The following is a 12,941-nucleotide window of genomic DNA, read 5'->3' as shown; positions in this document are numbered from 1 at the left end:
CTTCTTGAGGTTAATGGCTGACAGGTTGGAATGCATTATGGGTCAGTGTACAATTGTTGTGGTCTTTAGCTGAGTGCATGGGAACATCCTGAGCCACCACTGACCGAAACAGACCTCTCTTTAATATAGAGACAGAATTGTAAAGCGCTGACAAACAGCTTTGGCCTGACTTTACTCGGAGAGTTCAGTGGATGAAGACAGGGAGGGAACAGAGAGATGTTTGTTTTTAAAAAATCTTCTGCCCGGCATTTTCTTAACAGAGGGAAATTCTCAAAGGCAGAAGTAAAATCCAAGGCAGTTTATCCGCAAGAGGAAAATGGTAATTAAAAAGGAAGATTAAGACCTTTAATGCCTCTAAAATTACAAAGGCGCTCCACATTTTATGCATATCTGGTTTGAGTGGTATGAGCCAAGTATATTTGGCTGAACAGAAAAGCCCAACGCAGCCACAGAAAAATGCACACATGAAATTACTCAATCCCCATGTGTGACCCAGCAACACTAAGAGAAGGCAGAAGTTAAAAAAAGAGTGACTGCACAAGCTCTGCAACAAGATAAGACATAAAAAGTTTGTTTTATTGATATTTTTGGAAGTTTTATGGATATTTTAATTTAATTTTATTATTATTTCTACTATAAAATTGTTTCTAAATTAAGGGGAAGCAGCCTAATGTAGCTTATCTTATCTTGAGCAACTGACAGAATAAAACTAAATACACTGGACTGAACTATGCCTTTGTGCAATACAAGTAATAATTCTTCATCTGAAGCAACTCAGCAGTGACACCTTCAGGAGGAAAAAATGTTGACTGTTTTATTTTAACGGCCAACATTTATTTCACCCCATTATTTCATTCCTGGAACACAATTAATGAAGATATCAATAAGACCATATAAAAAAACCAGCAAAATATATTTATATTTAAAAAAAAAAAAAAAAAAAAACATGGACAGCATCGTAAAGAGCATGTCACATACTGGCATAACTTCCTGTATTTTTCTTTTACGTCACATTCAGGTCTTTGGATTTACATAAAAAGTCAGTGAAACCAAAGACTATTTGAGGAAAACACCAAAATATATTAATATATCCTGTTAAAATAGTCTTCTAGGCAACATAAATGATCTTAAATATGATGTTTTTGGCAGCAAAATTAACTTTTTAGGCTTGTTTCATACTAAATAAACTAAAATGCATCCACTGTTTGATTTGTACATTTTCACAGTTTTTTAAAAAGGCAAATTTTCTTTCCTTGCTCAGGAACAATTTATGATACAACCAAAAAATACATGGCGTATCCCTCCGAAGCAGCGCAAATACGACTCCTGACCGTGAGGGAAAACTGTAAACTGCTCCAATGATGGCTCTAAAAGTGGTGAAGAGATACATCTCGTGGATACAGATGAGACAGTGATCTCAAACACAGAAATCTTCCTTGTTGAGTTTTTCAAACCTCAACATTCACACCTCAGTGCATCTGCTGTTATACACTGCATTTGCTTCCCTGTTAGACACAGAAAGAAACAGTTAATACACATCACAGATTAGTATTATCATTATTCTTTGCTGTGTCATCAAACTGGACTTCTCAGTCGTACTCGAGTACACTTACTCAAGTTCTGTTTTCAGTCTTCTCAGTTTGTCCTCTAGCCTGTCGTTCTTTACTCTGATAGGATTGTCGGGTATAAACCAGGCTGCAATAAACTTGCACATCACCACTACATGCTGAGCAGAGAGAGAAGCAAAGCAGACGTTTAACCAAAAATGAACACGGTAATGCACGTTAAAAAAGACATGCATATTCAGTTGAATAGCTCTAGTATTTGTACCTCGAACAGAATAACAAAGGCAAAGCGAAGTGCCAGAATGAGCCAGAACTGAGAGGTGAGACTCTGGTCTTCATCACTGCGGTAGTCTTTGTAACTGTAAAATACACAATATGCATTCAGTTGGAAAAATTAAGTATTTCCCTAATTAGCCTGTATCAATAAACCAACAGTTCATCTGGAAAATAAGTGTCACCTGCACTGCGTAATATTATATCCTTTCTCTATCAAGTACATGAAGTCTTTTTTGACGTTCGGATTGGACATGAATGCTGTTGCCAGAGTGTTGTTGATATATCCCGTCATACAGCTGTGAGACAAAATAAAAGTACCCGTTAACAGGGGAAAATGCTTAAAGGAATACACAAACAAACTTTTTTCCTACTCACTCCAGACTTGTACTTTGGCTGGTAGCACAAGGTCCGTAATGGTACCGGTACACCAGACGGGGTATGAAGTCAGAGGAAATCCCAATCACTAGGCCATTAGCAATGACAGCCATCACCCCAACAGCTTCTAATATTCTAGTCCACACACCTGCCAGAGGATAATAAACGACACATTGTGTTTACTTGATGCTGAAAACTGACACGCATGCATCATCAACACAGATGCAGTAGCCATTTACCGATGTCATTCGTCTTTTTGGGCACTAGGCGGCGCTCAAGGCTGACCATCTTGATGGCATCCAGTCTGATCTCAAATATATTATTGATAAGGGCCAGCAAGGGAGCCAGAGGAAACGCAGCCACAAAGATGGTAGTGAAACTGAACTGAAGAACTAATGACATAGAGAACAGTACATGTTAGTGGAAGAATAAAGCATGTGGCTTTATTGGAAACAATACGCAAAAAAAAGGCAAAATATAATAAAGTGTTATCGGTAATTCAGTAGTAGTGTAAATCTAGTTGTGCTCAAAAGAGGTAACAAAGGAAGATACAAACCCATTTCCAGAAACTCATTGAACAAGCTGAAAGCATTAACGTCAGTCAGGTCGTAGTTTTCCATCCAGTTACGAAGCTTGCAGAGGTCGCATGGTTCAAAAATGCCCTCCTCTTCTCGACATGCCTTCCGGTAACAGTTACCACACTTTCTGCGCATCGTCTTGGCTTTTGTTCGCTTAAAACACAGCTTTAACCAGCTGAGGCCACCGACAAAGAAAAAGAAGCAGAAAATGAGACAAATACAAAAAGTCCGATAAATACAGTATTTTTTTTTATTATCTGGAATTACATAAAGATTTTATCTTACATGACATCACATATATATCACATTTAAGAAGCAAACAAAATCAACAGAAGAGCAGTGATACGCAAGTGCTATGACAAGACGCCGTTAGCTTAAAAAAGTTTTTTTATATATAGATATATATAAAATAAATAAAATCAAATGTAGGATAGTGCAAGTTAATGTTAGATACCTTTTTTGCTTTTTTTTTTAATTGTGTAATAAAAAAATAGAATACAAAAAGATTAGAGAAGAGTTTTTGTTTGTTTGTTTTTAGAAAATAAGCAGTAAGTAAATTAAGTCTAAAGAGGGAAAAGGTTTTTCTTTTTTTATAAAAGAGAGCGGAAGAGTTAGAAGATCAAATAAAGATGGAAGAGATTTCCTTCTTTAGCTGATACTTGAAGATTGAGTCGGGCAGGTCATTCCAGCAAGAGGGAAAATTTTCATTTTAAAGTATGTGAAAGTGATTTTGTGCCTCTTTGTGATACCACAACTTGTGGAACACAAGCGTCTTTTTTGTGTGTGTGTAATTTCAGATTAATCCGGCATTTTAAAAAACACTTACGGCACTGTGAACTCAAATATGTTGTTGATCGTTTGTTTGAGCACCAGAATAACGGCCATCTGGATGAAGAGATCTGTAAGGCAGCCACTTGGGTGACACTTAAAAAAAAATTATAATAATGTTTTTTTTTTGCAATTAGATTTCAAGAAAAAAAGTTTTCGCTTTGAAAAAAAGTGTCTGAATAACTAAATATGCATTTCTCAATATTAACATAATATAAAATAACACTGGCTTGCCGTACCTCTTCTAGTCTCCATTTCCCTGCGATTCGAACATAATTTCCTGGATAGCCATTGATCCTAAGTACAGCATAAAGAGACTCTTTAAGTTGCCTGCCGCAAGAGAAAACAACCACAAAAGCAAACGCACATAAGCACACTTACCTTCCTAGAAAGAAGGCCACATAAAACAGAGATGAGAAGAGAGTGAAGAATTGAAACGTGAACATCTTGACTGTGAAGTACTTCTCTGTGGCTGCAAAAGAACGTGGCTTTTCTGCAAATAAACAGGTATTACATTTTGGTACGGGCGGTTAGTCAGTCAGTTTATTAACGTAATCAATTTATTTCCTAACAATACCCACCAAACTCGCATAGTTTAAAGGCCACAATTTTGTTGACCTAAAAAGAAAAGAATCTATTATTTCTTATTTAATGCAATGTCTCTCTGGACAGTTTATCTAGCCGTACCTACCCGAGTCATAACCTGAATGGTAATGTAGTGCAGCACTGCTCCAGATAACATGGCTATTGTGGTGGAATGGTCACGCAGAAAATGCCACTTGCTTTGGGACAACAATATCGCAGTTAAAACACGGCAGATGACCAGAGCGTGCGTCAGACCTATGATCACCACCAGCTGAACACAATGAAGATAAATTATTGCCTGTGAAGTTATTTGTATGTGCGAGCAGTAAGTGAACGTCTCTCACCACTAACGTGACCAAAAGAAGCACCACGATGCTGCGCAGGTAGGAATGCGTAAACTCTTTTGGCTTACACTTGGGGTTATTTACGATCTCCAAAATCAATTCTTCCTGTGCACAGATGTTATTTGGCTCCGTTAGAAGACGCGCATTAAACAGGGTAAAAGTAATGATGAGGAAAAGAGTAATAACCCTTACCTCCTCCTCGCACCAGTCAAACACTTTCCACTTTGACACATACAGAGCTCGGTGTCTCTTCCACAGCTCCAAGAACAGGGTTGCTATTCAAAAAAAACGTCACAGTACTTCAGCATCTATGTCATTTCACGTAGAAATATGGATTTGATTTTTGCGAATGCCAAAAACTCACCCAAATTGCCATGAACATGGCAAAAGCCACTGTCCCTTCATTGTCAAATAGCTGGCTCACCTGTGTTTAAGCATTTACTTTGTTAACACAACCAGCCAAGAACACACAAAGAAGCACTTGCAGATAAGGGTGCAATTTATTGAATACACTCTATTAAAAAAATTTAAAAAAAATAAAAAAATTATATATATATATATATATATATATATATATATATATATATATATATGTTTTAAATTGCAATATTATCTCAGTATTGGAGTTTCAACAGTATTTTTGATCATATAAATGCATACTTTGTGACCATAAGAGACTTCTTTCAAAACTTTCAAAACTTTTATCAATCATCAATCTTGATAGTATGCAATAAAATTCAGCAATGTGCTTTACAACAGATAGTAGTGTTGAAAAGTGCTGAATTATAATGAAACATTGACTTGTTTACTCACTGACCTTGGCGTATGTACAGGTGTCAGACAGGTTCCACACGCTGCATCTTATGTCACATCTTGGACACATGATGATGTCGGAGCCACAGACGTCCTGACTGGAACACGCAGACAATACACAGACACCAACAGCAATTTAGAGATGATTCAATCAGATTAGTCTGACTGAATCTGATCTGTCATTGCCTCTACACCTCAACACTCACGTGAATGTGTCTGCTGTAAATATACTCACATGAGTGGACTTGTATTGAAGAAGGCAAGGCCGTACAAGAACACAACGATGCCAATAACAGCTGCAGGGACGAGCATGCGTGTGTACCAGCCCAGCCACAGGTAATACAGCGCCACTTTCTCCCCAAAATAGTCCCTTCAAGTTATGCACATACACATAGTGTAAAAAAAAATATACGATTAAGAAACGGAGAACAAAATAAAACAAGGAGAGCTTACTTAATATCAGTGACAGGCTGCTGAAAAAGCTTCATTACTGCCAACCAGCTCGCCCACTTCTTCCTTAGTTTTTTCTGCTCTTTTTTCTGAAAAGACAAGTCAACAATGTTTAAAGCAACCTTTTAGAATAAAAAAAGCTCAGATAGTTGTTTTATTATTTGCTTGACTACAGTGTGAATGAATAAGGGCTTTTACCTCATGCAGACAGAAGATGGACTCAAAAGCACCCTGACACAACAGGTCTCTAAGGCCCTCTAACAGAGTATAATAGGTAGAGATAATATTAGACAGACTCGGCTCTTTTTAATATTTATGAAAACAAAGTAAAAAAAAATGAATGGGTGTTTGCTTTACTATGCAACGCCTATAACCTTAAGCAAATGTAAGCACATTTAGATTCAAATGATTTTATGTTATGTATGTATGTTAACTATCAAAAGTAGTGCAAGTTCTTAGTTTCTGTTTCAGAATGAGATCAAATTGGAGAAACTGAGGAAATTAAAGTGAAAATGAAAGACAGAGAGAGGAAAATGTACCTCCTGATCCTATAAAGGTATTGTTCAAGACAAAGTGGACGATCCTGATTCTATGGAACAGAAATAGAAACTCATAACAAAAGCTTTGAATGGAGCAACAGATTTTAAATGCATTTTAAGCAAAGTGTGGATGATTACTGTGCCCCTCACCTGGTGCACAATGAGACAGACAAATCACACGTTAGCTCTCCGCTCCAGTTACAGGCATCAGACACCTTTAGTAAGTACTTGTACTTTGTAAAAATCTCCTCAGGTGCACAGACGCCAAAGAACACCTTTCCAGCGTGATCGATTCTCTGTTCGGCAGAAATGAGAGCCTTACTTTAAGTAAGACTTAACTTTAACTGAAAGACACAATACCACACTCTTCAAAAAGGTGCTTCATGATGCCACAGAAGAACCTTTTTGTCTAAGTGGCTCCATAAAGAACCTTTACCATCTGAAAAACCTTTCTGTTTCACAAAAGGTTCTTTGTTGCAAAAGAAGGTTCTTCAGATTCTAAAAAAGATAACAAAGATATGGTTCTTTAAAGAACCTTTGTCTGAATGTTTTTTTTTGTGGATCCTCTTTGGCATTGCTGTGAAGAACCTTTTAAGCACTTTTATTTGTGTGCGACGGTGATATAACATACAGTCACTTTAATGTTCTTCTGTTTCAGTTCACAGATAAAAGCGTCCTGCTTCTTGAAGATTTGGTTTTCCATGTCCTCCACTTTATCAGCCACCAGGACATAGTCATATGATCGAGGAAGATACAAGTTGCGCTGAATGAAACATAAGCAGAAACCACTAGATTAAGACAGGAAAAAAAACTAATCGCATGATATTTTTCAGTACATGTTGTACGTGATGTTTGAATGTTATTGCCGACTGTTGGTTTTGTTTCGGTATTTGTGCTTGTGACTGTCACTGGGTTATGCAAGGCAAGTGGTGATGTGAATGTGTCATTATGACCATAGTGTGGTAATTTCCTCATCTGCTTTGGATCTGTACTTATCATAACCGAACGTGTCTCATGTAGACACGTCGCTGTGGTATTGAAGCTAGTTGGTTAACAAATGCAGAAAAACAAACGTTGCACGGTTTCTTTTCAGACCTGTGATGGAAGTAAAGGCTCATTCCCATTGTCCAGCTCATGCAGGGCCACATCTTCCTGCAATACACAGGAATGACAAGGATCAGTAAGAACACTTTATAACATATAATAAACACAGTAAAGGTCTGCGTAACCCTTACAGGTGTAAGTGCAGAGATGGGGCGGTGGAGGGATTCTGGGAAATTATCTTGTTGATCGATGATTAGATGCTGATCTTTTTTAAATGAGGTTAATTATCTGAACATGCTCCTCCTGAACTTTAGTTATGAAACATTTTTAAAATATTAAAAACAATCTCCCTCAGTCTGAATCAGAATTCTTGTTCTGCTGGTATTGTCCCTCATGTATTGTGGACAGCAGAGGACTTCTGTAAGCGCTTAAAATTAATCAACCCAATCTCGTAGATTTACATAATGTAAAAAGAAAAAAGTGCATAATGCAAACTAACATTTGTTTGTTTAGCCACCTTATCTCAATTGAAATGTAAATGTCTAACCCATCCTCATGCAAGTGACAGTGACAGATGGACAGTAATACTTAATGAGTAACCTTTATACTATAAAACTGACCATATAATTACTGTGGGATTTCTTCTCACGTTGTTATTCTAACAGTATAATTCATAATTACACTTAAAAAAAAATGTATTAGTATAAATTAATTTTCCTAGCTGTGTCAGATTTTTGCATCCAAGTATATCTGGACTTTAGTGGAGCTTATTAACAGTCTTGTGAAAAAAACAGGAGGGGAATTATGTTATAGGATTATACATACCATTTATATCGGACATGAAACAAAGCATCCAAGGAAAAAAAAAATGCAATTTGTGGTTAAGCTTTATTTCTTCTTCCTGTTCTATATTTTACTTTCTGTTTGACAGAAGCTACTACTGCTGGTATGAATACAGGTCTAAACATGCCTTTGGGTAACCTTTTATAGAACTACAATTGTCTGAATCTGTGTCAGAAGGACAGAAACACAGAGGAATCATTAAGAACGTGGATTTTGATTCTTCACCTCTGCCTTACATAATCATTAACTAAAGCCACAATAATTAAAGCATGCTCTATGACATTTAAAGAAGAACAGCCTCATGACAAATAACCTGTTCAGCCACAACACCACCATTTTTCGTTAAGATTGTGCACACATTTCACACAATACAAAGACACCATGATCATTTTACTCAACATCTCACAGAATCCACTAAGCATGAGTCTAAACATCTATGATGATTTTGTTTTTGGGTTTTTTTTCTCAAGCGAATGAGCTGTCCGAGTTAAACATGAGACCACATAAGCATATGTTTACAGTCACAGCAAAGTCTATTTTCTGAAGGATACACCTAAACGTGTTCTCGTGTTCTGCAACAAGATGTTCAGGTCGGGTGAGTGTTCCTCAGAAGAGTTTGTCATCTTCTGAGAACATCAATCCCTCCTAAATAATACTGTAATAACATTTTAATAATGCAAATGAGACAGTTATTTTCTATTCCTGTACTGCAGCCATTTGAAGGAAAAAATATATATTCATAACAAAGGGTTTGTCTTGCTTGACAGAAGACTGTAAACAATAACATGAACCTCCCTACTTTGAACAGTGCTCTGCGATATACCGTTTCTGTAAGGTCCTCTAAATTTATTGTGGAACAGATTGATTCAGTAAGATTAGACAGTGATGTTCATTACATGCTGAGTGCAGAAGAAACTGCTACTACTCTTGTCTACTGAAATGTACATATTTAAGGGTATAAACTACTGTACAGATTTTTCTTTTATTCTAAACAGCTCTAACTATTTAGTCTGAAAGCAGCATTGCTCTTTTCTCTTCACATGAGCGATCAAAAGTCTCGCATTTAACAACTCAATGTACAAACACTTCACTTCAAAATCAATCAGAGACAGGCCTTTACCTATGCTCTCTCTCACACACACACACACACACACACAATGTACCTCTCGATCAGTGAAGAACATCCTCAACAAAGTTCCCAAAGCAGATCAGTTAAGTAAGCTATAGGCAGACTGTCTCTTCTTTCTCCTCACATAGCCGAGGACCAGCTCCAACTAATGCGAGAAATTAAAACTAGCTGAGAGCGATCGAAAGCAGCGTGAACTTCCGCATTTACATTTTTAAGAGATCCGCAAGCTCGACGGTATGCTTGTGCCATTTACCTTTACAGGTGAGACCACGTACGTCATCTTTCTGCTGAAGGGCGGGGCTGAGGAGTCTTCAGTGTCGATGCACACAGTATTTCCCACAACTACAGACCGAAACTCAACTCCTTCTCACATATGAATGTGCCGTGAGGTCAGTTATCACTCCTATGTATTTCCAAAGCAGAACAATGAAGACGACAATCTTCTCCTTAAAATATTTTAAATCAGTATTTTATTGTATCTTAGCGATCATGTAATTTCCTTGACTTTTCCACGTCTGTGGATTATACATCTATAATTTGGTTGAGCAGAACAATGGAAACCCTTTTTTCCCATCTCCATACAATAAGCCATTGATTTTTTTTTTTTTTTTTAAGTAGGAAGTTATTATTGGCGAACTCACTGCCAATGGACGTTATAGCCTTGCTTCTGTACCAAAAGAAGAATCCCTCTTCTAATTTGCATTGATCATGAACAATCAACATGTGGCCATGCAAAACATTAGCTTTACATTTTCACCAACATTAAGACAAAGCACACTTGTTAAAGGTGATCTCAAAGTACATAACTGAGTCAAATTTATTCATGAAAAGCGGTCAAAGTTCAACAGTACCTCAGAATAATAGTACATACACTAAAACACCGATAGGTTTTCATTCTATAGATATGTGGGTTATTACTATCCTTTAAGAAGTAGCCTGTACAGTATGACGGCAAGAGCTTTTCATTATACAACCACAACTAAGATACGTGGAAAGTGAAACACCTTTATACAAAACAGTACATTTTAAGTACATAAACATTAAAACAGTAGTTTAAAGTATTTATGTACACAGTGCTCACTCGGGGCCACCTTCATCATCTTCAAGTGTTTTACGGAAGTGTTTGCGATTTACTTTCTTGCTACTGTTGAAGGCAGCACTGGACACCTTTTTGTCTTCCTCTTTTTCAGTCCCCCACTTTCTTTTTTTCTCTTTATTCTCCCTTGAGCTGAAGCGATGATGAAGAGGACCGTCCTCTCCTTCATCAGTCTCCTGTCTGTCATCCAAGTGTTGAAGTTCAACTTCGTCCTTCTTAGCATGATCAAGTTTGCTCCCACTCGGATCTTTAATCTTGGGTTTATTGAACACAATCTTATTCTCACTGGTGCTGCCATAATCCTGGTTGAACGCTGGCGTGAACTCCTCAAGTACATCTTTCTGAGACCTCCTGCTCTCTTGAAGACCTTGTATAAACTGATGAGCGATCTGACTATTCTTTCTATCACTGGTGTCAGCTGTGTCTTCAAGACTGTAGTGGGTCCAGCGCTCAGGGTGTGCAAGGTAGTCTGGGAGTTTTTTACTCGGAGGTTGTTTTTTGGTTATCTCTTGGCCAACACACTTTCTCTGAGCTTCCCGTGGAGGTGATGGAGGAGCAGGACGGGCAAAGCGTGCCATCAAGGATGTTGTCTTCGCCTAGATCTTTAGATGTGAGCTTTGCAGCACTGTCTAACTGTGCAAAGATGTCCCTGCTCCGATCACAGAAACCAGAGCTCCCACCTGTCAGTCTGAAGATGGGATTTTCTTGAGGAACAGACTGGACTTGCTGCCGAGTTTGGTCTTCATCCTCTGAGGATGATGACAAGTCTTCCACTTTTCTGCTGAAATGCTCAGTGGGCTCATCAGAGTCAGAGTCGCTCAGAGAAAGGTCATCTGGCAGTTCAATTGTATCTCTATTAGACAGACTGTTGAAGGCATCCTTTTCTTTGCGGTTTGAGTCACTCATTGTGCTGCTTCTCTGAGATTAGGTGGTACAATTAGAAGTTGGACATTTATGCGGAGCGATCTTCTGAAAGATCTGCAGATGAAAAAAAAAATACTTTGACCAGAATCAGCACTAAACCAGAATCTCCTGAGTTTCTCCAAAAGTAAATGTTTTGACTGCACATAACACTAGTGCTAATAAGCTAAATATAATGGTGATCTTGAACTTTCATTTTTACCAACTCATGAAAAATTAACTGGACACATGGAGAGAAAAGCATAGATGAAGAACTACTCGCTCACCAAAATGATCTTGAGACACCTGTAGGAACGAGAATGAAAAACAGGCAGTGAGATATTGACTTACTAAACCTACAATTGCATTACATGTATTTAGCACAGGTATTCCAGTATTTGAATAATGATTAAAACCCATATTTTTGCCAATCGTGTGACGCTGTGGTTCTTTAATATGAAAGACGCTTGTATGTCTCATAATTGCAATGCTCTGAAGAAAGCAGAGGATTTGTTATACATTTAGAACGACGCATGGGTGCATGAAGGCATCTTACTAGGCTTGAGGACTCACAGGTACTGCGAGCTGGTCATTTTAGCTAAAATCACCGAGTCCAGAGTACTGATCAAAGTTATGGCCATAGCGGTAGTCTTGAGGCTGCTCTCTTCTTCCTATGTAAGCGTGTATGAAACACAATCAGCATATCTTTGTATGCATGCTTATTAAATTAAAGAAATTTGCTAAATAAATGCATTTTGACCAAATGAAACATTACTTGAATGAAACGTCAGTGAAAAGAAACATAATCTGATCACGCACGTTAAAACAGCTAACGCAGCTAATGCGCCTAGCTGTGATAATTAACGTGATATACAGTATTTAACACGCCCTTAGACCCTACTGAATTTTCGATAACAAAATAATTTAAATATAGCATCCATGTTTTGAAGATTACTCAGTTATTTGACTCGTATCTGGCTGTTCACATAAGCAATAGCATACCTTTAGCTGTAGTGAATGCGCATGCCACACGAAGAAATGCTTTGTGGGTAATGTAGTTTACATTCAAGAAAGAAATCCGCCGTGTAGTTCACTTCTATAAAATAATATAATATAATATGTTCAAAGTTATTTTCAAATATATAAATCTATAATACAAATATGTGTGTTTATATGATATTATTAAATCATACTGAATAAAAATGTAAATAATTGAAACGCCGAAATGTAATTTAATAAATGAATGTTGGGATGCATAATGTGAAAACAGTAGCAGTAATAATAATAAAAACACATTTTAAACATGTTTATTAATTTAACTTAAATGTTTAAGCTGGCGCACAATGTCTGGTATGTAAACTATTGAAGATTTCATATTCATTCCATGTAGAACCATTTGATACTTAGTATGAAAAACATTTAAAATAACGTTTTAGAACTTTTTACCGCAATAAATAATCTTTCACTTGAAATGTTTTTGAAAGGTTCCACATATGCTAAATATTCTTCATGGAAACACTTTTAGAATGTAGGTGGCAGAATAAGTCCACTTCACAGGGTACTAACGTTTTACTAT

At 37.2% G+C, this 12,941-nt stretch overlaps 2 protein-coding genes across 2 annotated transcripts; both read right to left on the bottom strand.

Annotated features, from left to right (window-relative positions):
• Positions 1 to 604: 604 nt before the first annotated feature.
• On the bottom strand, positions 605 to 9,626 carry ano9b (anoctamin 9b). Its single transcript, XM_043243324.1, has 24 exons — positions 9,404 to 9,626; positions 7,449 to 7,505; positions 6,985 to 7,116; positions 6,504 to 6,649; positions 6,354 to 6,403; positions 6,013 to 6,071; positions 5,818 to 5,903; positions 5,600 to 5,734; positions 5,369 to 5,462; positions 4,912 to 4,975; positions 4,744 to 4,826; positions 4,552 to 4,656; positions 4,314 to 4,478; positions 4,204 to 4,240; positions 4,004 to 4,115; positions 3,862 to 3,919; positions 3,621 to 3,718; positions 2,773 to 2,969; positions 2,456 to 2,608; positions 2,217 to 2,364; positions 2,024 to 2,137; positions 1,831 to 1,924; positions 1,614 to 1,726; positions 605 to 1,505 (listed from the first exon to the last, which is right to left on the bottom strand). The coding sequence occupies exons 1-24, from the start codon at positions 9,422 to 9,424 to the stop codon at positions 1,463 to 1,465; spliced, it is 2,364 nt and encodes a 787-aa protein (XP_043099259.1). The 5' UTR covers positions 9,425 to 9,626; the 3' UTR covers positions 605 to 1,462.
• A 524-nt stretch (positions 9,627 to 10,150) lies between these two features.
• On the bottom strand, positions 10,151 to 12,361 carry tssc4 (tumor suppressing subtransferable candidate 4). Its single transcript, XM_043244693.1, is given in 4 exon segments — positions 10,151 to 11,034; positions 11,036 to 11,443; positions 11,653 to 11,671; positions 11,922 to 12,361. Coding segments are annotated over 2 exon segments (924 nt in total). The 5' UTR covers positions 11,372 to 11,443; positions 11,653 to 11,671; positions 11,922 to 12,361; the 3' UTR covers positions 10,151 to 10,446.
• Between the last annotated feature and the right edge of the window lie 580 nt (positions 12,362 to 12,941).

This window comes from Puntigrus tetrazona, chromosome 7 (assembly GCF_018831695.1).
Source record: "Puntigrus tetrazona isolate hp1 chromosome 7, ASM1883169v1, whole genome shotgun sequence".
NCBI classification, from domain to species: Eukaryota; Metazoa; Chordata; class Actinopteri; order Cypriniformes; family Cyprinidae; genus Puntigrus; species Puntigrus tetrazona.
Note: the sequence above shows the minus strand (reverse complement) of the source record. Positions and strands in the feature narration are given on the sequence as shown.